We start from the raw sequence: 25768 nt of genomic DNA on the forward strand, positions 1-25768 counted from the left end.
CGTCTCAGCCCAGGTCAACTCACTTGGGCCCACAGGGGCTGAAAATAGCAACGTAGCTGTCTGGCCTTGGGCTGGAGCCTGGGCTTTGAGACTCTCCCCCTTGCCTGGTCTCAGAGCCCAGGCTCCAGCCTGAGTATCTGCATGGCTATTTTTAGCCCCGAGTCAATGGACCTGGGCTCTGAGACTCGCGGCCGTGGGACTTTTCTGTGGTGTAGATGTGCCCCAAGTGTCTTAGGAGTCAACTGTTTACTCTGCACGCTAGGCCCGGGTCTGTGGGACCTGGGGCTTGAAGACTCGGAGTTTCACAGTCATTCTGACTCCAGCGGCGTCCACACTACAAATGTCAGGGCTCGGACCTGACTCGCGCGGGACTTGGGCTCTGACTCTACTCTAGCAGGGGCCTAGGACCCGGGTCCCACAAGCACTTGCGGATGGAAACAGTGCCTGGGCTGAGCAGTTTGCCAGTGCAGCCCCGCTCGCCAGCCTGGATATGGGGCGGGTTTGTCCACCCTATCAGGGACACTGTCATGCTGTTGGTGAGACCTTGGCTGGAATCCTGGCTCCAGCTCTGGGCGCCCGGGTCCTTTCTGGGGCAGGTGCAGGAAAGAGCGATGGGGATGATCAGAGAATGGAGGGCTGCTCTCGGGCGAGGAGCGTGGAAGAGCTTGGCTGAGTGGGGAAGCTGATGGCTGGCTAAACGCACATAAGCAGGGAATCCCCAGGGTGGGAGAGGAGCCGTTGAAGCTAAAGGACAGTGTCGGTCCAAGAACGAATGGGGATAAACCGGTGAACAGCCAACTGAGGCTGGAAATTAAAAGCAGGTTTCTAACCTTGCGAGGAGGCAGGGTCCAGACCAGCCTCCCAGCAGCAGTTTGAAGATGGAGCTTGATCAGTTTGTGGACAGGAGCCTATGATGGGGTTGCCGGCAGTAGCAGGGACAGGACCCGATGACCCAGTCCTATGTTCCTAATAACTATGGGGCTTCTCCTTGCCCCAGCGACTGCTCCCAGGTCACTAACTCACTTCTCCCCACCCTCTGAGACTGCTCAGCTGGCACAACTGTGGGAGGTGGTTGAGGGAAGATTCTCTGCCCGGGCAGACAGCAGAAGGGTGCGGGGCAAAGCCGTGAAACTCGCAGACCTGGAGCAGCCCCTTTGCCTGTTTGGTGCCACTGCCTGCCGCTGCATTCTCCATGCATGGCGAGCGGGTGCAACGCCGCCTCCTGCTGGAGGGAATCGGTGTTTGTGAGCTGGTTTGGCATGCTCAGGATATGCTCAGGGACTAGGCTGTTTGGTGTCTGTTACACTGCCTGCTCTGGGCTTGATCCACAGAGACCAGGAGCTTGCAATTGCTCTTGGCTGGGAGGCTCTGGCTGGCGAGGGTCATGCACTCTGCGCTGGCGTGCCAGCGTCCAGTCCCTGCTGCTGGCCAAGAGGCCCACCCGCTATATGCAGGAATGATTCATGTGCAGGCCAGGAGGGGCTCAGCAGGGTGACCGTGAGAGTGAAGCCCGAGTGGGGGCTGGCGCCCAGTCACGCAGGATAGGAGCTAGCTCAGAGCATGAGCTGTTGGGCTAGAGCCCGCAGTGGCCAGGGCATTAGACATGCAGAAAAAGGGAAAGTTACTAGTAGCTTTATGCAAAGAATTCCTACCTCTGCCTCGCCTGGGTCTTGTACGCTTCAGAGGAGAAAAGACCTGCTTTTCATGGGCTGCGTTTACTTCTTTTTAAACGAGCTGCTACATTTCAAGCCAGCGCGGAGCAGCAGCAGGACTGTGACATCACCAGCAACCCAGTCAGTCATCACAGAGCTGATGGTTAGGAGGGAATAAGGTTTAATGGTTAGAGTGGGGGAGGGGGAGCCAGGACTCCTGGGTTCTGATTCTTGCTGTGGGAGGGAGTGAGCTCTCGGGGTTATAGAAGATGGGTCTAATCAGAAAATGAGGTGGGGAAACTGAGGCACAGGGAGGGGAAGTGATTTGCCCAAGGTCACTGAGCCCCCCTGATTCCCAGGCCCAGCCCTTAGCTACTGGACCACGCTGCCTCTCCGGTGAAGCAAGGCCAGCCCAGGGATTGTCTCACTAAGCCCAGGAGAGCAGCTCCCAAGCAAGTCTGTAGGATCCTCTGTCCCCGTTCCCTGACCTCCGGTGCCCTCAGCAGCTGCTGCTCCACGCTCCCGGCTGCTGATCCCCAGTGAGTGTGGGTGCAGCTGGGAACCCCCTGCAGTCAGTGCCGACAGCACGGCATTGTCCCTGCACAGTGATCTGTGCCTCACTCTTCCTCCCCCCGCCCCCACTCGAGAGCCGGAGAAGGGGGTGAAATGCCACCAGGCGAGAGGGGGGCCAAGCGTCCCGTACGAAGAACTCCAGAGCTCTTTGTCCTCCCTGGGCTGGCGGATCGAGTCCCAGGCAGCCCAGCCACATGGCCGGCGCACAGGGCTTGGCCCATGAGATCACAGAGCCTCACGGGCCTTGTGAGGGGCATCACCCTTAGTAGCTAGCAGACGCCCTGGCCTTGGGGCTACTGCCCAGCAGGGCATGACACTGGGATTTGCATTGGTCCATTGCCCTCCGCTGCTCTCTGATCCCTTTCACAGTCTCCTCCCTGGTCCTCTGGATGCCCCCTCGAGGGCAGGACCCATAGGGCTCTTGTTGGAGTCAGGGCAAGAGGTGGCATCCTTGGATCGCCAAGGCCGGACCCCGCTCCCAGAAAAGTCAGCAAAAAGCTCCTGGGTTTCAGTTTCCCAGAGGCCCCACAGGGCCTGAAAGCGCCCCCTGCTGGGGCTGGTTCTGTCTCTGCACTCCCTTCAGTCCAGGGCTTTTCTGCTGCTAGGACCAGCATGCTGACAGGATGCAGGCACCCGGCGAATGGAAGATCCTGGCGTAGTGGGGGAGGAAGGTGCCCAGGGGAGCAGAGGACAGGAAGGGGAGCAGGGAAGGAATGTGGAAATGCTCCCTGGGGGCTCCCTGATTGACAGCCCTAGAGAGGGGCTTAGGTCTGGGGGCAAAAACAGGTGCCATGTCAGCAGGGGGCCCTCTCGCCAGAGCAGGTCAGGAGGAGGGGAGGCAAAACCAGCCAGAGCAGGAGGGAGATGTCCCCTCAGCATCCCTCCCCCCCCCGCTGCCCCTTTCTCTTACCCGCAAGTGGCATCAGTTCCCCCTAGTTGGAGGCAAGAGGGCTCCAGTCTACAGGGCCCAGGGATCTTCGGCTGAGCCTGGCAAAAAGGCAGCTGTCTGGGAGGGGCTGAGAGCCACTCACCTCATTGCCTGTAGGGACTGCGACCTGCAGGGGAGAGGCCCTTCCCTTTCCCACCCCCCAGGGGCAGCCAGTGACTGGGACTGTCGGGCTCCCAAGAAGTTTGACTCCCTCTGGGGCAGGGCATGGATCTGGGCAGGGCACGGCCCACGGCAGAGCAATATGCACCCAGATCAATCTAGCTAGGTACGGGTATGGCCCTGACCCCCCAGCACCTCCTACACCCTGCTGAGGTTGCCCCCCACCCCACCCGGGCAGGACGATCCCCCTACCAAAGCAGACGGCAGATGATGTGACCTGCCCAAGGTCACACAGGAAGGCTGTGGCAGAGCAGGGTGTTGACCCTAAGCTGCCCACCTCCCAGACTGCAGGGCAAAGCAGGAGTGGCCCCAAGGAAAACAGGGGCATTATGCTGCTGAAACTGGCAGGAGGCAGAGGCTCGTGGGGCCAGATTTTCAAGAGCGCTCAGCGAGCGGAGAGCTCCTGCAAGCCCCACCCATGTCACCCTGCCCTGCTTTGTGATCACACCAGGGGCCACAGCCTCCCTCTCCATACTCCCCCCGGGAAGGCAGAGAGCGTGATCCTCCTCTCCCCACAGCTTTTGCTCTCAGTCTCAGACAGGCCTGGTCGGGGATTCATTGGCAGAGCTAGTGGCTAGAGCACTGCACTGGGACTCAGGAGACCTTGGGCAAGTCCCTGCCCTGTGCCTCAGTTTCCCCATCTACTTTGTAAAATGATTTGAGCTCGATGGATAAAAAGTGCTAGATAGGATGAAACTCAAGGAAACAGGGTTGGGGTAGGGCTGGAACTCAGGACTGCCTTGATGAAATGACCTCAAATCTGGCTTGCTAACCCTACTCTGCATCCCCATGAGGCACTTCAAATTTCAAAGCAATCCCAGTAACCGTGTGGCTTTTACAGCCCTTATAATGGTCAAGTTTTAAACTGTAAACCTCAATACTCCAAGATTCTTCCCTCTGCCACCGCATCTGGAGAACAGACCTGTGGGCCCACGTCGCTCCTCCCGGACACCAGCACTGCCACACTGGACAGGGACCCAGACTGAAATCGGGCCCCCTCCCCTTCTGGATTGAAAGGCAGCTGATCGGTAGCAATGCCGCAGGGTGACATCTGCCCCAAACTTTGCTCCCATCTCTCTGCCAGCACCAGCCAAAACCTCGCTAGAGCGCAGCTGAGAACCACCTGCCTCCAATCACTAGCTGAATACCCCTCCTCCCCCACCCCTCATGCTATTGTGTGAAGGGTAGAAAGCACCTGGCTGAGCCAGGCTCTGGGATACTGGGCCTCTGCACTTCAATGCTTTTAAGTGCTTAGCAAGGGACCATCTCCCTGTGTTCTCTTGAGCCCAGGGAGGCAGTATCTCTCAGTGGGTAGAGCAAAGACACCTGGGTTCTACTCCCTGCTCTGGGAGGGGAGCGTTATCTAGTGGTTACAGCAGGTGGTGGTGGGAAGGAACCTGGGGATTGGGACTCCTGGGTTCTATTCCCTGCTATGGGAGGGGAGTGTGATCTAGTGGTCAGCGTGTCTGGGGGAAAGCCAGGGGTCAGGAGTTTGGGGTTTCATTCCTGGCTCTGGAAGAAATGGCAGCTGGTGGTTAGAGTGGGGAGGACAAGGGGGTTAGGACTTATGACAGGGAAAACGGCGCCCTTTCTTTGAGTTTGAGAACAGCAGTGCGGGGCGTGGGGCTCAGAGACCAGTTCTTGGCCCCGGAACCCGGTCAGGCTGCACAGGGAGGAGTTTCTGAGCTCCCCCGGCCATACACTCCCTGACCACCTAGTAGGAGGAGAACGGGTGTGCGGCCACTTCCTGTATCAGTGGGAATGGGGGACCTGGGGCTGGTCTGCTGGCTCGCCCTGCTGCCTGTGCCTCTCTGCCAGGTTGGCAGCTCTGGGCAGTGTCACCCGCTCCCTGCCCGGCTGGCCAGGGGATCCAGCCCTGGGCTTGCCTGCACTCACCCCCACTTTGGCAGCCCAGGCCTGGCAGCTTGTGGCCCTCAAGGAGAGGCCAAGACTTAACAGGATCACCCCACTCTGTAAGGAAAATACTGTGGGCTGTTGCTGAGTGGCCACTACACCCGGGGGACCCACGAGGAACCCTCAAGCTAGCCCTGCCGCTCAGCCAGATGACTGCAAGTGAGTGTTAAAGTTATCAGCGTTCTGCGTTGGAGTAAACAGTCGGCTGATCCTCTTTTTCACAGACCAGGTGCAATTGCATTAGACTCACCCTCGTTCCCCGCCAGCCCCTCTGCACGGGAGCCACTCGTCAGGAGATGATCATATTTTTACCCAGCCTCCCGCTGGTTTGAGTAGGGGGCAGAGATTTCCGCGCCCCCCCCCCCCCCCCAGCGAGCGCACCGGGGACACTCAGGAGATTTGTCCACCACTGGGGCATGTGCCTCTGGAATGATCAGGTTTGGGAAAGTGGCACTGGGCCAGATTCTGCAGCTGCAACCCCACCGAAGTCTGTGACTCCCAATTCTACAGCGGCATCTTGCTCTTCCTGGCAGGCTCAGATCTGAGTCACTCCAGGGGTAACTGTCCTCAGCATTGCCCGAGAGCCGCTTTATGCCAGCTAAGGTGGCACAAAGGGGCCATCAGGGGGCCCCTGGCACATGGGGGTCCTACCCCAGTGCAGAGCCATCTCCACCCGCTGCACTGCCACCACCGGAGCCCCTGCTACAGGGGGCATGCTGGGGTGGGGGCATGGCTGGGGCAGATCTGTTCTATGTTCCTGCAAAGCTGTATTGGGAGTCATAGCAACAGGGGTGCAACTTAGGGTTTGGGGAGGGGGCACATTGGCTCCTGCAGTTGTTTAAAAGGAGCCCCAAACAGCCGGCCTCCGTCCAGCCACAACACCGGACTGATTCTCTCATTGACCTTAGCAGAGCCCCTGAAGATTTCCATCGACTACAACCACGAGCCAGAGCTGGGCTGCGGGTGCGCCATTGTCCCTCACTTCTCTAGTGGTTTCTTTTTGAAAAATGGGGTGGGAGTGGGGAAACTGCTCCCCAGCTGTTCATATGTCCCCTCTGCTATTGTCTCCAGCCGGCTGAAGGTCGTCGTCACACAAGATCTCAGCCAGCGTGTAATCTTGGTAAAAGTATTGACTAGCTGAGCACCTGACCTTTCCAGGGAGCTATTTTGGGCATTCTGGTTTTACATCTTTCCTTCTTTTAATTAGAACTTCGTCAGACAGACCTTGGGAGAGAAAAAAAAATAGTTTTCACTTTAAAGAAAAACTCCCTTTAGGTGGCATCAGTGGAATGAGCAAAACCATCTAAAACAGCAGCAAAACTCACTCCCGAGTTGGTTCTAGCCCACTCACGGGTTGGTTCTTTCTACTCAAAGTTCTGGGAGCTTTCCTTGAAAGAACTGAGGGCTTTATTCATTGCCGATAGCATCTTCAGCTGATGCTGCCTCATTGGGATATGGTGCTGCAGCTTCCACCCCCACAGATGCCAATAGGCTGTACCAACGTGATCTTTTTGCACACAATTACCTCAAGAGGAATGTCTCCCTCATTAGGGAAGGGCACCCACTCTGTGGGGCAAAAGGAAACAGTTGTCACAACCAGGACATGGGCAGTCTGACCCAGCAGGCAGGTCCAGGAGTCAGAGCAGGAATAGGGCATAGTGGTTGGTACAGGAACTGGAGCCGGGGGCAAAGCCAGAGTCAGACTCAGAGACCAAGAGTCTGGAATCAGGAGTCAAGCCAGGGGTCAAAGCTGGAGTCAGGGCTGAAGCCTGGAAACAGAGCCAGAGTCCAGAGCAGGGTTTGTTGCAGCAACAGCTTCCTAGAACGTCTTCCATGCTTAAATAGTGGGCCTGGACCAATCAGAGGTCCCAGAGGGTGTGCTGCCAATCAGGTGTTTGTGGGCGGCACTTCCTGGGGGACTAAACACCACAGGATTTACCATGCATGGATCACCGCTCTGCCAGATGGTGGCACGGAAGCACCATCCCCTGCACAGCTGGGTTCTGGGCCTCTGGATTCTTACACCAACTGTTTAACAGTGCATTTGACCCTGTCAGCGCTGAGATAGTGCTGTCTTCTCCGAGAGAGGTGGCAGGGGGGCCAGGGTTGTAAGCTAAAATGGTTTGAGTCCTTCCTGGAGGGACACACCCAGAGAATCGTGATGCATCTCCACCACTAGTTCCCTCTCCTGTAGAGCTCCACAAGGACCAGTTCTCTCTCCAGTTCTATTCTAAACACCGCCACCGGGTAAACTGGTCAGACGACATGGACCCCTGTGCCGCAATATGCAGAAGATGCATAGCCCAACCTAGCCTTCTCCGCATGCTACCACGAAGATGGCCCAGTGCTTGGAGGAGATCAGCTCATTGATAAAGAACATCTGGCTGAAGCTGAATGCAAGCAAGACAGAGGTGATACTGGTGGAAGTATTTTGAAAGGGTTGGACCATGGCACAATCTCCTTTGGTTGGAGATTCATGCCCAGTGGGTCAACTCACTCTAGGAATACTCTTGGATTCCTGCTGAGCTCTCACATAGCACTTTCCAGGCCCTTCCTACCATCTACAGTCCGTGAGGAGACTCCATCCCAAGTTACTCAGGCCTACATCACCTTTCAGCTGGACCACAACAATGCAATAGACCTGGGGCTGAAGCCTTCTGTGCTCAGGGAACTCAAGCTAGTTCCAAACATGACAGTGGGTCTCCTCAGCACCACAGCACCACTCTCTATGCTGGCTTCCCATAGAATAGCAAATCCAGTTCAAAGTCTCGGGCCTTATCTTCAAAGTGCTCCATGGCTGAGGCCCAGCGTATCTCAGAGTCTAAAGCTCTGGGGTGAAGACTGTGGTTGATGACTTCCCCTGACACAGTGGAGCTTTGTACACAAGGATAAAGCTCACGTTTGGGAGTGGGGACTAGTGGTTAGAGCAGGGGTCCTAGTAGCCAGGACTCCTGGGTTCCAACCTCTGCTCTAGGAGGGGAGTGGGGTCTAGTAGCTAGAGCAGGAGAGGGGGACCAAGTGTGGAACTCCCCTTTTCACCAGAGCCAAGCGGGGGTCAGGAAATAGACAAGCACATTTTGTTACCAAGTTAAAAACATCCTTTTACAATTAAAAAAAAGAAGCATCTGCCATATCAGAAGGTGCCTAGGTTTTGCTAGCCTACATCCCGGATTGTAGTTCCAGAGCACTCAGTTTTACCAACTCCCATGGTGCAGTAGAAAGGGGAAACAGTGTTTACCCGGCAATGTAAATAGGAAGCAAGTCTCTTAGGAGGTGAAGGGCTGTCTTGCAGATCGGCACCCACTGCTGGTCACTCCATGGATCCAAAGCAACTGCCACCCGGGAGAAGCCAGGAAAACAGCTGTTGAGCAATTAAGAAAGCAATCTGTTGAAGGTTGTGGGGGATGTACAGAGACCATGCCCTGGATCTAATGCAGCCATGTTGGGATGCAGCCAGCACAAGACATTTGAAAAACTTTCTCAGAAGCACATTTTATTTTGTGCACTACTTCCTTCTACTGGATGGAATCACAACTACACAACTGTGTGTCATAGGTCCTCTACTGCTAACAGCTAATGGAGACTCTCCATTAAGTCAAGGAGCTTTTGGAGAAGGAAGATTTGAGTTCTGTCCTTGCTGTTAAACCATGCTGTGCAGCACAGCAATAGCTGTGACACTCCTGAGTAGTCATGAATTTGTTACATTGCAATCAGAGGGCAGGAGCCTGCAGGTTTGGGGCACTTTATCTGGATGATAAAACTTATGGTCTGGATCAGGTCCTCAACTTAATACCACAGCATGTGAATAGTCCCTTTTGTTCCAGGATCTTAAAGTATCATTAACCACATTTTATAGATGGGGACAGTGAGGCACAAACACATGTGACTTGACAGCAGTCACATAGCACATCTGTGGCAGAGATGGGAAAAGAACTCAGGAATCCTGACTCTCTGCAGAGACACAAAATTCTGGTGTAACTACTGGATCACAATCCTTCTCACTGCCCAGAATCAAACCCCTAAGTCCTCTCTCACTGTTAACTGCTCTTACCACTAGACCACACTCCCCACCCCAGTGCCAAGAGTAGAACCCACTTCCCCTGCACTAGCCCATGCTCCTTTCTGGAGCCCAGAAGAGGACCCAGGAGTCCTGACTCCCAGCCCTGTGCTAAACCCACAACACCACAGCTGCTCCCATGCCACATTCAGGATGACCCCCTGCTCTTTGTGCAATTCCCCCCTCCCCTTTACAGAATCATACAATCATATAATAGGGACCTCAGGAGGTCATCTAGTCCAACCCCCTGCTCAAAGCAGGATCAATTCCCAACTAAATCATCCCAGCCAGAGCTTTGTCAAGCCTGACCTTAAAAACCCCTAGGGAAGGAGATTCCACCACCTCCCTTGGGAACCCATTCCAGTGCTTCACCACCCTCCTAGTAGAAGAGTTTTTCCTAATATCCAACCTAAACCTCTCCCACTGCAACTTGAGACCATTACTCCTTGTTCTGTCATTTGCTACCACTGAGAACAGTCTAGATCCATCCTCTTTGGAACCCCCTTTCAGGTAATTGAAAGCAGCTATCAAATCCCCCTTAGTTCTTCTCATTCTTATAAACACAGGTCTGTCAGCTGTTCACCCAACAGTTCCTTGCAGACAGGCTGCTGGATCTTAGAGAACTCCATATTTTCCCTGTGAAATGCTCGAGTCTTAACCTTTCCATGTCCCTGATTTTGCCTGAAGTACCTTTTGTCATTCTCCCCACTCTGACATTTTGAAGAGACACGTGGTGCAGAAAGCTATTTATAAAATGAGCCGGCTGAGCAGAGGGATCTGATTGGACCAGAGGGCTGAGAGCCATGGAGGGACCCAGCTGTCAGCTCATGGGTCAGGGACTCTCTAACCAGATTTTCCTCATTTGATATGAAAACAACCCCCCCCCCGTCCTGTCCTGCCCCCAAATCTCTGCTGTAGGCACCAGTGCAGTGCTAATACAAACAGTTTAGGATCAACCAATTTTCACCCTTGTTACTCTTCATATAGTAATGAGGAGTTTTGTTCTGGGGTTAGATCAGGGACTGGGCATGAGGACTCCCGGGGTCTAGTCCCAGCTCCAGAGGGGAGTGTGGTTTAGTGGTTAGTGCCAGGCAGTAGGAAGCAGAACTCTTGCAGCCTAATTCCACCCATAGAAGGGAGTGTGATTAAAGAAAATCTAGACTCCTGGGTTCTAGTTCCACCTGTGGACGGGAGAGTGGTTTAGTGGTTAAAGCAGCCCTGATTTTCACAGGTCTGTCCAAAGTGTGATGATATTGCAACAGGCTGTGACATCATCACGATGACACCAGCTGGGATCAGAGGGATGGCAGATCCTAGTGCAGGGGGCAAGCTGAGTTGCTCACTTCCCCAGTGCATAGACTGGGGTAGCCTGAGATAGGGCTTTCTCTCTCAGCTGACGAATCTATCTAAGGTCCTTATCTGACCCTCTCCGTTACTGGCGTATCTGAACCCAGGTCTCGGCCAGTGTTCTAACCACTGGTCCATCCGTCCCCTCTACCCATACACGTAAGGGGCAGTGGACTATACAGACCGTTTGGTCTCTTTATTTAGAGATGTACAGATCCTTCTTAAGAGAACTGGGAAACCCAGGCAAGCCTTGCCTGAGTTTGTCCTTTGCTACAGACCCCCAAACCTCAACCAGGTTTGCAGAGCTGAGCAAGCCTGGGGGAGAAACCAAATCAAGTTCCTTTTCTCCTGCTTTAGATCTGAGCCAAACCGTTCCATCCCAACTGTCCTGAGTTAGCAGTCCAACCAGATCTCTCTCTTTTGCAATGGCCCTGTAGTTGGCTGAACCAAAAACCCGGCTCCACCCATATCCAGATACTCAGCAGAGAAGACGCAGGGACTCGAAGTCTGAATGCAAACCTTGCACCTTGATTCCACACGTGTCATCCTGACACTCATCCAAACTCAATGATGTCTCGCTCTAAATGTGGGGGTCTGAAGCAACTCAGAGCAAGTTTCCAACCCCCAGCATGAAACTAAACCCAAAGCAAAGGTCATCCTGTGATCTTCTGGTTGGCCTCAGCTCTGGCAGCTCATAAGTGCCAATGTAAATCTGTCCCTTTGTCCTAGTGGTGTCAGACCAGTCCTAACTTCCTTGACAGCCAATATTTCCTCTCCCAACAAGTCACCCCAGTAAATTATGATCTCTGACATGCAGTTACATTTTAATCTAATCTATCTATCTATATAAAAATCCCTTTATGGGGGATCTTTAATACTCAGATGTGCACATTAAATCTTTAAGCAAAACAGCTTGAGCTGAACAAGCTTTTCAGAATCCCGTCCCAACAGAGGGTTCTGAGCCTGAAGTCGGTCAAAGATGGGCAGAGTCAGCACAAACTGTCCCGTGTCGATCAGTTTGCCAACAGGGCGGCCAGTAGCTGTAATCTCGGTTTAGCATTAGCTGTTTTAGCTCCTTATGGACAGACGCAGAGCAAAGTGCCTGGCTTTGGGGCTGGGTGGATGTGGGCCAAGGAGATATCAGCACCATTTACTCCAGTGCAGAGTGAGCATCCAGCCCAACCAGAATGCCAGTGTCATGCATGCACCTTGAATGGTATGTGACAAAGTTCCTCCTCTACTTTGGTAGGTCCTGCGCTTATTGGCAGATTTGCTCGCCTCACAGATTCACCCTGTGGATCAGGAAACAGCCCAGAGACCTTCCCCTCTGGTAGAAGCCACAGTCCAGGTCAATTCCTCCTGTGTTTGATCAGGAATTGGGAGGTCTGGGGGGAACCTGGGCCCACCCTCTACTCCGGGTTCCAGCCCAGGGCCCTGTGAACTGCAGCTGTCTAGAGTGCCTCCTGGTACAGTTGTGCGACAGCTACAGCTCCCTGGGTTACTTCCCCATGGCCTCCTCCCAACACCTTCTTTGTCCTCACCACCGGACCTTCCTCCTGATGTCTGATAACGCTTGTACTTCTCAGTCCTCCAGCAGTATGCCTGCTCACTCTCAGCTTCTTGCAAGCCTCTTGCTCCCAGTTCCTTGCATGCGCTTCCTCTCCTCTGGCTCCCTTTGGCCTAACTGGAGTGAGCCCTTTTATAGCATCAGAGGGGCCTTAATTAGAGTCAGGTGCTTAACAGCCTCACCTGACTCTTAGCAGGTTAATTGGAATCAGGTTTTCTCATTAGCCTGGAGCAGCCCCTGCTCTGGCCACTCAGGGAACAGAAAACTGCTTATCCAGTGGCCAGTATATTTGCCTTTGACTACTCTGCTGTTCCCAACTGGCCTGGGTCTATCACAGGTGTAAGAAACACAAGTGCGACGATGGATCGGGTCCTTGCTGGCTGGGCTGGCTTCCTACCCATTTTACACTGGTGCAACTACATTCATCCTCCATCATGCCACACCTGCTTTTCTTACTCTCTTCTCCCCTGCCATGGCCCTGCACTCTCTTCCCTTTTCAGCCCAGGGAACTGATCCCCTCTGAACTAAACCCACCCACACTAGAAAGATCATGGTACTAACACATCATCTGCTGCCCAGGGCTGGCTTTAGGCACCGCGGGGCCCGATTCGAAGGAGCTGCTGTCGAAGTCTCGCCACTGTCTTTGGCGGCAGCTCAATCACTGCCGCGGAGGAAGGTCCCTCTGCCGAAATGCCGCCGAAGACAGTGGCAACGATTGCGCTGCCGCCGCCGACACCACCAGGACTTCAGTGGCAGCTCAATCGGCTGCTGGTGCCTTTGGCAGCATTTCAGTGGAGGGACCTTCCTCCGCAGCAGCGATTGAGATGCCGCTGAAGACAGTGGTGGGACTTTGGTGGCAGCTCCTTCGGGACATTGCGGGGCTCTCTTAGGGTGTGGGCCCCAATTCCGGGGAATTGGCTGAATCGCCCTAAAGCTGGCCCTGCTGCCGCCAGTGCACTGGTCGCTCGGCTGGCGTGTTCCATCCCGCCCCTGACCCCATGCTGGCTGCTCTAGTTAGGTTGTAATTGGGGGCAGGGACTATGTACTGCTCTGTCTGTACAGCACCTTCCACACTGGACTTCCCATGCTCGTTTGGCCCTTTGGCACCACCCTAATAAAGGTGATTGATAATAATACACTGGCATCAATGGAGCTACTCCTGATTTACCCCAGTGGGAGCTGAGAATCAGCGCCTATTAGGGTGTATCCACAAGACACAAGCTGGGCAAAATCCCCGCCCGACCCGTCTACCTTAGCCCTAAAGGTGGAAGGGGAGTCTCCCCACTCTATTACTCCCCTGCTCAGACGTCTACCAAAGCTCCAATGAATGATGGGGACATTTGTCCCTGGGAACTTTACCATGACCCCACAAACTCATCACTGTTAGAACCCTCAGCCCTTCCTTCCCCTCGTCCTTGAGAGCAGAAACAGGCCCAGCCATGGACAGAGATCTATTTCTTTTCCCTTCCTGCCATGGCCTGGGAGCTCCTTGCCAAGAAAAGCAGCAGGCTTTGGGAGCAGATGCCTCCTCTTTTCTCTTAGCTCTTTGCAGCATAATCCACAGGAAGGCAGGAATCGGTAAGTGTCGAGGGCAGAAATAGACTGCTGGTTGCCTGGTTTTTAAAATATAATCAGCAGCGCCAATGGTTCTGGAGTTCACGATGCTACACAGTTCCACAGAGGGCCCTCTGGTAGGCAGATGCTCATTCGGTCATAGGGCAGATACATGGCTGGCTTATTATGTGACATTTACAGTAAGCCCCAAATCCTGCAACAATGTTTCAGACAGAGCCAGTTTTTATGCTTATGTAACTGCATTCTTTTCAAGTGGAAATGATAATTGGAAGTGGAGTCTAGTGGTTAAAGCAGGGGACTGGGATTCGGGACTCCTGGGTTCTTTTCCTGACTCTGCCACTGAGTCACTGCATGACCTTGGGCAAGTCACTTAATTGTTGTTCTTTGTATTACGGTAGCACTAGAGGTCCTAATCAGGGATCAGCACCCCATTGTTCCAGGTACCGTACACACCATTGAGAAGGTGGCCCTTGCCCCACTTGTCTGTGTAAGACAAGAGACAGCAGATCGATAAAAAGAGATGAGAGTGCACAAGCTCTCTCTGCCTCCGTTTCCCCATCTGTAGACTGAGAGTATTAACACTCTAAGGGTTAATTAACGTTTGCAAAGTGCTTTAAGATTCTGAAATGAAGCTAGATATTCCAAAGGCTGCTATTATAATTAGAAGTGCTAAGTAAGAATGGTACCTTCCTTTTGCCCGTAAGAGCACCATATGGCTCTTCAAGTTAAGTCTCTCAGCTTTACAACTCATCAAAATTGTCAATTCTACATCCTAACTGCAGGATCTTCATCAGTGCCTCTGATGCAAGAGACAAAAGGACCCCAAAGGCTTTCTGGAACCTATGGAGGGACCATCTGTGGGGTCTCCACAAGTCAAGAAGGCAAAATCTATGTGGAAATTACCCAGATGATTAAAGCAGGACACTCACATGTGGTTTCTTGAAGAACTGCTTTGCTGATTATAACCAGCCTTTAAAGGAATCCAACCTGGTTTGCTTTAAAGCTTCAGGGATGTTCTGTTCTGGAGATGCAGCCTAGGGGGGAAACAGACAAGCACGGTTTTATACCACTTCACTTAGTGCTAAGTGTATTCCAAGCCATCGCCGCCGTAAACTGGAGCGGTCTTAGGGCTGCTCTAGATTTACAAAGACCTCTTCGGAGCTGCCTATCTGCTGGGCCGCTGCCTGGTCTCTCCATAGGCACACCAAGGGCTACAGCTCCCATACTGCCAACCCCATGTGTCTAAAAATCACGTCTGGCTCCTAAAAACCACAAGATTAGCTTAAAAATCACGAGATCGTCAAAATGATATATTTAGGTTCTTTTTCTTTGCTTTCTGGCCTTTGGGGTCATGTTTTCAAGCTTTTCTTTGCACTCACCCTACTTTGGGGGGGGGAGGGGAGCAGAGATTCTCATTTAATCACATGGCTCTAGGAGATGATCTTTATCACCAAATATCGCAAGACTAGCAGTAAAATCACGAGAGTTGGCAATGCGAACTCCTTCTTCCTCCTCCTCCCAATCCCTATCCATACCCCCCACATCCCCTACGCTGGGGTTTGAGGACAGTATAAGGGTGCGTATCCAGCTTTTCCCTGATCCTTTGAAGTTTATTTATGGCTCCTATATGCCCCGGGAGCATCACAGGAGAGCCTGTCAGAACTGCCCCCTAACATTTTTCAACCTCTGTGTGTGTAAATTAACATCTAAAAGATTAAGAAGTTACACACAGTCTGTTCTATGTCTGCTTATTTAGATCACGTGGGATGGCAGTGCTTTCCCCTCCCATACCTTTCACAGGGAATAATGAGATAGAGCAGAGCCAAATTAGACAAAATCCTTCACCTGGAGATAAGCTTGGCTTAGCCATCTCTGATTTAGGCTTAGTTTTCACTCCGCCTACCATCTGTGCTTAGAGAAAACAGACACGCGGCATTTAAAAAGGCAGCCTTATTTCATTAAAACACTAATTTGTAGCTCTCCTGCTTGCTGAGAAAAGCTTGAAATCGTGACCCATGCACTGAAAAATATAAATCAGAAAGAAAAGCGGCCTCCTCACACTTTATTTTTTCAGTCTCACAATCATTGGGTGCCTGGGGTCGTTCATACTGGAAAGACCTGAGTCAGCCCCAAATTTGGGTATTGTAATCCAAGCCAATCTCAGCGCCAATCAAAAAGTTTCCATGGTTAGAATGATTTGTTTTCAAGTTCTGATGGAAACTGATATTTGAAAACAAAAACAAATAAATATATCTTGGTACTGGTGGCCTGATGAAGCAAAAAATCATGAATGCTCCTTTAAAAAAAAGAAAAAAAATCAACGAGATTGTCTTAAAAATCATAAGATTTTAAAGAAACAAATGAGTTGTGGGTTCTGTTTATTTGCCTCCTGGTTTCTGAAACTTTAGAGAGCATTTGGGTCACGTTTTTTACTTTTTCTCTGCAACCTCATGGGTGAAAAATATACTTTTTCCTCTTTAAGCAGAAGGAGAGATTCTTGGGCATTCCCGTGACTCTAGGAGCTGGGGTTTTAAAAAACACAACAAGACCCACACTAAATATCACGAGAGTTAGCCCGGGCAATATCCCCACAATGGTTTGCAGCCCAAATATTGCAGCCTGGGACTAGCGGCATGAGAACTAGAGGGCGTAACTGGCCAGAGACAGCGCATAGACAGGGAGGCTAATTTCATGGGCCAAGTGCCATTTTCAGTCCCATGATCATTGGGGTGGGTGGCATCCCGCACGCTGGGTTGGGGGGGTTCTGCCCTCCATCTGGGCATGATTTTGGGGAGGGGGGTTTGCCCCCAGTTCTGAGGTGAGGCCGGAGTAAATTCCTCCCCTGCTGCTGGGGAAGGGGAAGGGGAGGCCCCACCCCAGGGCTGGAGGGAGGATCAGGATTCAGAACAAGGCTGGGCCTGCTGGAGCCTGGAGCCGTCCCCATAGCAACCCCAGCAGCTTGCCTGAGCAAAGAAAATGGCTGATGTGGCCTCCGGCTTGGAGGGGCTGGATCTGGGGGCCCTGAACCCAGAGCAGCAGGCACAGCTCATGGAGTTCAAGGTGTGTGGGGGGTGGGGAGCTGGGGCACCCCCTTAAAGTGAGGGGGAGGCTGGGTCCAAGAGAAACACCTCCCCCCAAATAATGGGGCAATCCCACCCTAACACAGGGGGTGGAGAAAGGTTCCCCTCTCCCCCCTCCCTCTCCCAAAAGGAGGGCTGATCCCCCCCCAAAAACTTTTCAGTCTGGGAGACATTTCTCCTCCTCTTCTTCCCTCCCAAAAAAGCAGGGTGCAGGCCTGAGGCAGCTCCAGGACCCCTTAACTGGGGATGTTAAGGGTTAGTTCTACAACCCTATGTCGTCCCCCCAGTAAGGGAGGGTGCTGCTGGTCCCAGTCACTCCCGGGGGAAGATTGGATTTCTTACCCGATCAATGGGCTGTCTTGACTGTATAAGGGCTATTGGCAAGACATCGGTGGCATGAGCGAGGCATCGGGATGGGGGCACGGCGTTTGATCGAGTCCTGGTTTCACTCCCAGAATTGTCCCCTGAAAGTGTTAATTTTCATCCTGTTCTAAATAACAGCCAGACTGGGTCAGACCTGTTGTGCATGGCCAGTGCAAGCGAACAGGGTAATTATCGAGTGACCCATCCCTTGATGTCCAGTCCCAGGATCTATTATTTCCTAAGAAACTTTTTTTAGCCAGAAATGCAGATTCAGCAACACTGAAATCTGTTATGAATTCGTGTCAGGTTTGCCGAATTGTTTTAGTTGAAAAACCTTGGGGAAAAAAGTCCAAAAATAATCAAAATGGTTTGATTTTTTTTTTTTAGTTCAAAACAACTTTTTGTTTCAGAGTTTCCTTTAATGCTATTAACAATCAAAAGTGTTTTAAAATGCTCAGAATCAAATCAAAATGTTTCATTAAGACTTGAAAGAAACTTTCACTGGACTCAAAATATTTTTTTTCTTTGATATGCCAAAAAAGTTTTGAAAAAAATAGCTCATTTTCAGTTTGACCCAAAATAAATGTTTTCTGATTTTGTTGCCAGCCAAGTGAAAAAAACTCATTATCTGCATGGCTCTAGTTACGTTGAGCTGGAATCATCTCAAGGATAGATCACAGATTCCTGGATTTAAAGCTATGAGCCGGAGGGCTGGCAATCCAATTTACTGATAAACAACCAGAAAACCCTGTTGAAGTGCTTTTGACCCTACCCAGCCAGCGCACATTTTGCCTTTGCACATAAACTGTAGCTGCTCCGTTTTGCCATCTGCAGAGTCAACGTATTTAAGATTTCAAAAGATGTTTGATCAGTCGTTAGTGCGTTTCAATCATTCCTCCAATTTAGGGAGAATATTCTCATCAAGGTGATAATTACTCATTCAGCTTCCCCAGGGGCTGATTTAGATTAAACCTTAGATCTAGGGATGTCAGTGAATAAAATCTAATACGTTTATTAGCGCATAGACTACAAAGTCGGGAAAGCTGGGTTTTATGCCCAGTGCTGCTACTGAGCTGCTTGACCTCCACCTTTCTGGGCCCCTCTGTCACACTCAGAACTTGTCTGTCAGGATTCCTGGGTTCTATTCCTGGTTCTACCACTAGTGCCTAGTGAAAGAGTTGACCTTTCTGTGCCTCAGTTTCTCCATCAATGTAATGGGCATACATGATATTGATTTACAGGATCATCCCTCACAGGGGGAATTGTGAAGATTACCTAGCACAGGCCTGCACAACTCGTAAAGCAGTGAGGGCCATGTTACTCCAAAGAAAACAGCTGAGGGCTGAATACCCTGGTCCCACCAAAACAGCCCCCCAGTGCTGCCCAGCCCCGCTGAAACACCCTCCCAGCCCCCCCGAAACATCCTCTGCCCCGGCACCACCTGGCCCAGCAGAAACAACCCCTCCTCCTCTCCCACCCCCCAAGTATAAAGCCTCGCCGCCACTGCCCGCTCGGCTCGTCATCCCCCCATGAAATAAGGGGAAGGGAAAAGGGGGACAGTGTGAAGGGATGAGATGTGACTGTCCAACACACAAACACAGGGGCCGCAGGGAGCCCAGGGTGGAGGAGGCAGTGTGATGGGGGCCAGGGAGGGAGAAGGTCCCTGGATCAGGGAAGGGGGCTGCAGTCAGGGCAGGGCAGGTGCAACTAGGGTGGCCAGACAGCAAATGTGAAAAATCAGGACGGGGGAGGGGGGGGTAATAGGAGCCTATATAAGAAAAAAACCCAAAATCGGGACATCTGGTCACTCTAGGTGCAACACACACACACACACACACACACACACACACACACACACACACACACACACACACACACACACACACACACACACACACACACGTCTCCCCCGGGGATTTCCTAGCTGCCCACAGACAGTTCAACCCCCTGCCCCGATCACTACGGAGGCCACCCTGGGACCAACCAGCACAGTAGCTGCCTCGCCCCCAACCAAAGGGGAGGCCTGGGGGGGTCTCGGCCCAGTCCCCCCCCAAAAGCTGTGGCTTGAGCCCAGGCCGGTCGCTCCTCCCCTCGCTCAGCACTTACCGGCTCTGCCTCGTGCCCAGCGCTTCCCACCTCAACGGGCCCCAGAAGTGACGCACCCGCTGTACACCAGGAGGGTGAAGCGGGAGACGGAGACACGAGCGGTTCTGGCTGTTAGGGCGGTTGGAGCGCGGCACGCATTGGGCTGTGAGGTGGGGCCCCCCCGGACAGGGGGCAAACCCAGCAGCCCCACCCTGCCACTTGCCCGCGGGCCACACAGTGAGCCCACGTGGGCTGCATGTTGTGCAGTCCTGACCTAGCATCTGCATAGCACTTTGGAGATGCAGAGGACTACGTAAATGCTATGTATCACTGGTGCTTCAGCAGAGCACCATTGGACTAATGAAACCGGGTTACTGCCAGTTCAGAGCTGCATCCCTTAAACATACCTTTGCTGTTGTGTTTCTGTGTGCAAGCTCTTCAGGGCAGGGACTGTTTCTAGTATGTACAACACCTAGCACAACAGGACACCGATCTCAGCTAGGGACTCTAAGCACAGAAATAAGAAGAAGATATTAACTAGAAAATAATTGTTATGAAGCACAGCAAGTGCTCTGAAAAGCTGTGGTGCTTTATAGATCGGCAGAATTAACTTTTATTCTAGACCACTAGAGAAAACCTTTTCTTGCAAAACTCCCACAAAAAAACAGCGATCCTTGTTCCGTCCGACAGGTTGCCAAAGGGGACCCCAGCAAGAAACCTGTCAGTTTGTTTAGTCCTTGCAGGGATGAGAGATTTGTTGCAAGGATTATTTATGAAACAGGACCATCTTAGAGTCCATTGCAAAATCCTTTCCTTACACCCCTCCCCACCCCCTGTAAGCCCAAATGTAGTACATGCCGTTTGTTTTCTGGGAGGGCAGTAGGCCTGGTTCTTTGATTTACACTGACCCAAATCAGGTGTCACTCCGTTAAAGTCAATAGCGTTACAGCGGTGTAATGCTGACAGAAGACTCAGGCCTGGGTCTAATGATTAGACCTGGATCAAGCAAGAATGTACTATCAGCAAGAGCAGTGTAAATCTGAACTAAGTCACTTTGGATTTACACCACTGTAACCAACCGCCCAATTCTCTTTTCAGTCACACTTGTCTACTCCACTGCAGAGCAGAGAGTAGTCTTGTATCTGACTCTGGGTGTCAGGATTCCTGGGTTCTGTTCCTGGTTTTACTGCTGGTGCCTAGTGGAAGAAGTGACCTTTCCATGCCTCAGTTTCTCCATCAATGTAATGGGCATAAAAATATTGATTTACAGGATCATCCCTTACAGAGGGAATTTGGAGGATTACCTAGCATCCGCATAGCACTTTGGAGACACAGAGGGCTACGTAAATGCTATGTATCACTACTGCTTCAGCAAGGCACCGTAAGACTAATGAAACGGGGTTACTTCCAGTTCAGAGCTGCATCTCTTAAACATACCTTTGCTGTTGTGTTTCTGCTCCCAGATTAACACTCGCATTGCCAATGAGAAGTACTTGAGGTCTCACAAAGAAGTTGAGCTGCTGCTATCAGGATTTCTGAGGTAATTTTATCTTCCCAACAACACGGACACTTGGTACTAATTGGAGTCTTGAAAATTTACCTCCAACACTAGACATGCTGCTATTGGCTCAGTTGCCTCATTGTGCCTCAGTTTTCCCTCCTCAGGAGATGGTCTTCCCCAGTATGACTTAGTCCTCACGCCAAGTCAAAAATCTTTCCCTTCCAAGACAAACAGAAAGCAGCCCTCTCCCCTGCTCACAGGCTCTTGGCTCCTTTTTCCCTCCCTGGGCTCAGGGCCTCTGCTTTGGTCACAGAGGTTTTCACAGTCCCTTTGCCCTGGATGAATCTTTCCCCTCTGTAACTCCCTCTCACTCAGAGGAGGAACATAGTCCATATGGTCACCCTCTGCCATTCCTGGGCTTAGCACCCTCAGCATAGGGCTTTCTACACCACCAAGGGGCCCATGTTGCCCCTCTGCTGCAGGATTTAGCCCCAACTGCTCAGTCTGCCCTCAACTCAGGATTGTCTTGCTGACTCAGTGGCCTATCAGCTGAGACCCAGCCTAGCCCTGGAGGACTCCCCCCTCCCAGTTGTGGCTCTCTTCAGAGCGTTCTCCCTTTATATGCTGTTTCCGTCTTGCTAGCATGCCTCGCTCACTCTGTCACATGCTCCCTGGACAACAAGTCCCATGGTCTGGGAGGGAGTGAAGCATAGGTATAAGCTGGGCCTGAGCTCCCTTTAAAAGACCAGACCCTGATGCAACCAATTAGCCAGAGATGAGATGATTCGGTGAATATCTCCCCCCATTTCCCAGCATGGAAAAGGTTGCAGTTAGCAAGTGCACTGTAACCCCCAGGCATCTATTCTGACCCCCATTCCATGCAGCTGATCTAGCAGGATTTTATCAGGGAGAATCAGAGCTACTTGTGGAAGCTGTCAACAGCTTTACCCTGATGTATTATGGATACTGTGTGCCTGGTTGTCTTCACACATACCCTACTGTAAATCAAAGCCAACAGAAATACTCCAGCGTGAGGCTAGAACTGAGTCTTTCCCTGCAGAGGTAGGCCGAACGGCAGGAGCATAGGTGAATGCAGATTCCAGTCCATCACACCAATATCTAATTGCTTTCAATAGGATTTCAGGTTACAAGATGCTTGGGACATTATCCCGGGATAGTATTTAGCCATGATGAAATTTTCGTGGTTTTATTTCATGTGAAATGTATATTTTCTCCCCCATTTGTTACTAATTATCTTATCGATTCCCAATGTAGGGCTGTGTAATTCAGTGAGGAAGCTTTAATTGTGATAAATATTCCTTAGCTTTGTGCCAGTCTAAATTGTTGTGGGGTTTTATAAATATAAAATTCCCTAAAATTGAAGGCAAACATAAATTAAATGTTTCTCTTCAGTAACTAATTGGCTTATTGATTCCCAATATAAAAGTGTAATTTACCAGTTCGTCTTCTGCATCTTCAGACAGGGCTAACATAATAAGCCACCACAAAAGCAATCAGTAAAACTTGGTTTAAAGTCTATTTCTCCCCCTTTTTCCTCAGAGAAGTTATGCTGAGAAGACCAGAGAATATCCCTGAGTTTGCAGCAGGTAAAACCATTATTTTAATCCTGTTAGACATGAAAAGCAAGACCTGTTAGTATTATTATCATCATCAGAAGTATTGAGGCAACAGTTTAGAGAAAGTGAGCCAGATTCTGTCTAGCTTACCGCAGTGTAAATCCAGAGCAACCCCACCGAAGCAAGGGTTGAATTGGAAGGGGAGGGGAAGGAGAGTGGAGCTATTCCAAGCTTCACCCACAAAATAAACTCGTCTGTGAGTCACCAAAGTGGGACACGGCTCACAGTAGGTAGTGTGTGTATTCAAAATATGATCATTTTGCTGCTTGGTGCTCCTGGGGATCCCATAGCCTCTGCTCCTTCTTGTCTGACAGGGAAAATATAATGGGTGGCATCTCCCAAATGCCACCCATGTGAGGCATCAAAATGAGATGCCACTCAGAATAAGTTGGGCAAAGTAAGTCTGTGCCCCTTTGTCTCCACTCTTATGTGAGAGGAGTGAAATCGTTAACAGTGTTGACCATGAAATCAGCATGGTGGGGCACCTGACTTAACCCATTGCGGAGCTGAATGACACAGTTCACATCTCTCTGAGCGACTGTCCCAGGCTCTCGGCTAGGGAGGCCACCTGTCCAGGTTTGAACCAGACAGCCCTCTTTTGGGTTGGTTTGTCCCCCATCTGGCACTGGGACCAAACTGGCCGTGGTTCTGTCCAGTATTGGCCAGGGGACACCATTTTTAAGAGCGCACCGCTCCACCCGGTCTGGCGTGAACTCAAATGCTGAGGAGGCAGGGACATGCCAGCAGGGGGCAGGCCAATACCATTTCCAGAAGTACTGGAATGCCCAGTATTCTGGGACCATGTGCTTTGCCACCCTACGTCTGCAGACTCAGGCAGACCCCGCTGCAGTGGTTTTGTTCTGTTCCCATCTTGGCCCCGCAGTAGCTCAGGACGTAGGGTTTGGTTTGGTTTTTTTGACGAAAGGTGAGATTTTGGAGAACGAGACAGTCGCTTCAGAGCCCTGGCGTATGGGCACACATTGGCTGCTTCTGAGCCACGGATAGCAATCAGTGGAGTTTCTTGGGATTGACACGCTGCAGGTACTGATAGCAGCAACTGGCCCTTTGGCTTTTTGTGGCTCGCCTTTGTACGGAGCAGCTTGCTGCTGGAGGGCTGGGGTGAGGCAACTGATTACGGAATGAGCCGCTCCTGGGACAGAGCAGGGGGATTACCCTGTGAAGGGCAGCAGTGAAGAGGAGAAGCCCAGGCAAAGGCTGAAACACTGCAGAGCGTGTGGAAAAGCTCCTGCAGAGAAGACCCTGAGACCGAGGGAGCTGGGATAGTGAGGGGCTGCAGTGAGCAGAAGGCTCCCGGGAGAGACTCTGACTGGGAGAAGGGCTGAGGAAGGCCGACAGTCTTTGAACTAGGACCCAGTGCTGAGGACTCCCTACCTACAGGGAGAGAAGGACTGAACTGGGGTTGGGGCCTGAAGGGTCAATATGTAAAGGCTCAATAAATGGGACCCCATGAGGGGAATGTGTTTTTGTTACCTGTTGACTGGGAGTTATTAAGGGGCGCTGAAGAGGGGAGAAGCTGGGAGCAGGGCACTGCAGAATGACCTCTGGCCAGGAGGGGGCACTCAGTCAGTGGCCACCCCACTACAGCCTTGTTATTTCTACTGCACGGGTTTCCAGTCGTCCTTCGCTGTGGAAGGTGTGGCCTGCGGCCATTGCAGATGTTTGGAATGAGCCTGTTCATGGCCTACTGGGGCCTCCAATGATTTACTGTTCTCCCAAAGGTCTGGCTCTGTTGCGCTGGGACGGAGGTCTAGATGCCAGGGGCTGGCCTATGCTGGCTCGCCCGTCGAGGTTTCCCTCAAGCCGCTAAGGAAGAGTCTGGTTAGAAACTGGATCTTGGGTTGGTTAGAGTCTCTAAAGGAAGGTTTAGACTTTAAGAGGAAGATTGATGGCAATGTGCACACCAGCCTCACTCCACAACCTTAACTCTGCCCCCCCTGGAGCTGGCAAGAGCCCCTGGGGATGAACTGTCAGTATAACTCAGCCAGGGCTGCCCTAGAATAAACGAGTAAGGAAACATGCCATTTACACTGGTACTTGCATGTAGGCACTGTGGCCTAGTGACTCACCAGACCTGTGTTCTATTCCCATCTGCCGCTGGCCAAGTCACTTCCTCTCTCTGGGCCTCAGTTTCCCCATTTTACAGATGGGGATAATGATACGGCCCTCCTTTGTAAAGCACTTTGAGATCTGCAGCTGAAAACTGCTGGAGAAGAGCGTGGGCTGATGCCGATGTATTTAACGTGGCGTGGCGTGGTGTGTTGCACAGCTCTGTGTTCTGTCATTCATCTGCATACAACACAACTGCCTTTGCTGTGTTACAGGGACAGATTCACTGATTGATTCCAATGGGCGTTAGGCACCTAAACTACCTTTGTGAATCTGGGCCCTTAAGTGTATTTCCTGGCTTTCGGAGGTTTGACTCTAGGTGCATCTGGGAGGCTACAAGGCATTGGAGGTCAACTTGAAATTGTGTTAATAATATTTTGGGCAGCAAATTTACCATATAGACCCATCTATCGAGCACAGACATGTGTGGAATGAAATGGAGAGGTGCCTTATCGGTCTATCACCATCCATCCCCAGCCATCTATCATCTGTCCAGCCACCTATCGGGTCGGTCTATCTATCACCGTTGCATGTAGGCACCAAATGACAAAAAGATGCCTTTCACCAATATTTCTTTTCACCTTTCTCTGTCATTTCAGAACATTTTACGGATCCGGAGCTTCCGATGAAGACACAGAAAAAACTAGCGGAAAAAGCAAAGCAGGTGAATTGAGAGAGATGTGGCCCACTCTTTCCTTGCTGAAGCAGTATAGAAATTTAGGAGATTTTTTTTTGATGATTCTTAGATTTATCCTCTAGATTCTCTGGAATGTGTTTATTTTTATTCTGAAGGCTTTGCAATATGGCTAATAATTCTCAGTTGTATAGTGTCCTCTGGAGGCAGAGAGAGAGATTGCACCAATGTGTGTTGCTGGTGATGTTTCATGCTTTACAGCTGTACGTTCTGATGGCATCATTAAAATAGATCTGCTGGTCAACCCTGTTCTATTCATGGACGATTCCTTTCCCTTCTCTGGCTTCTCTCCTTGGCAAAGGAAATGACAAAGACAGGAGGCAGATCTCATGGCAGGAGGGTTGCTGTTTATGGGGCAGATTTTTTTTCCCTAGTTGCAGTGGTCGTAGTGATGGGAATGAGGTACCAGCTAGCTTCTCACAAGGGTATCCATCAGTCACTCTCGCACCTGCCCTTCGTCCTCCACCCTTTTTCTGTCTTTGCCAGTG

The 25768-nt window shown here is 51.5% G+C and overlaps 1 protein-coding gene across 1 annotated transcript; it reads left to right on the top strand.

Moving 5' to 3' along the window:
• Nucleotides 1-16743: 16743 nt before the first annotated feature.
• On the top strand, nt 16744-25524 carry RIIAD1 (regulatory subunit of type II PKA R-subunit domain containing 1). The gene is made up of 4 exons (XM_050930650.1): nt 16744-16853; nt 20785-20861; nt 22383-22429; nt 25186-25524. The coding sequence occupies exons 1-4, from the start codon at nt 16770-16772 to the stop codon at nt 25257-25259; spliced, it is 282 nt and encodes a 93-aa protein (XP_050786607.1). The 5' UTR covers nt 16744-16769; the 3' UTR covers nt 25260-25524.
• Nucleotides 25525-25768: the final 244 nt, after the last annotated feature.

The sequence above is a fragment of the Gopherus flavomarginatus genome, chromosome 20 (assembly GCF_025201925.1).
Source record: "Gopherus flavomarginatus isolate rGopFla2 chromosome 20, rGopFla2.mat.asm, whole genome shotgun sequence".
NCBI lineage: Eukaryota > Metazoa > Chordata > Testudines > Testudinidae > Gopherus > Gopherus flavomarginatus.

Coding starts and splice junctions, on each gene's coding strand:
- RIIAD1 (XM_050930650.1), top strand. CDS start 16,770: ATGGCTGATGTGGCCTCCGGCTTGGAGGGGCTGGATCTGGGGGCCCTG. Junction 16,854..20,784: donor CACAGCTCATGGAGTTCAAG/GTGTGTGGGGGG, acceptor TTCTGCTCCCAG/ATTAACACTCGCATTGCCAA. Junction 20,862..22,382: donor CTGCTATCAGGATTTCTGAG/GTAATTTTATCT, acceptor CTTTTTCCTCAG/AGAAGTTATGCTGAGAAGAC.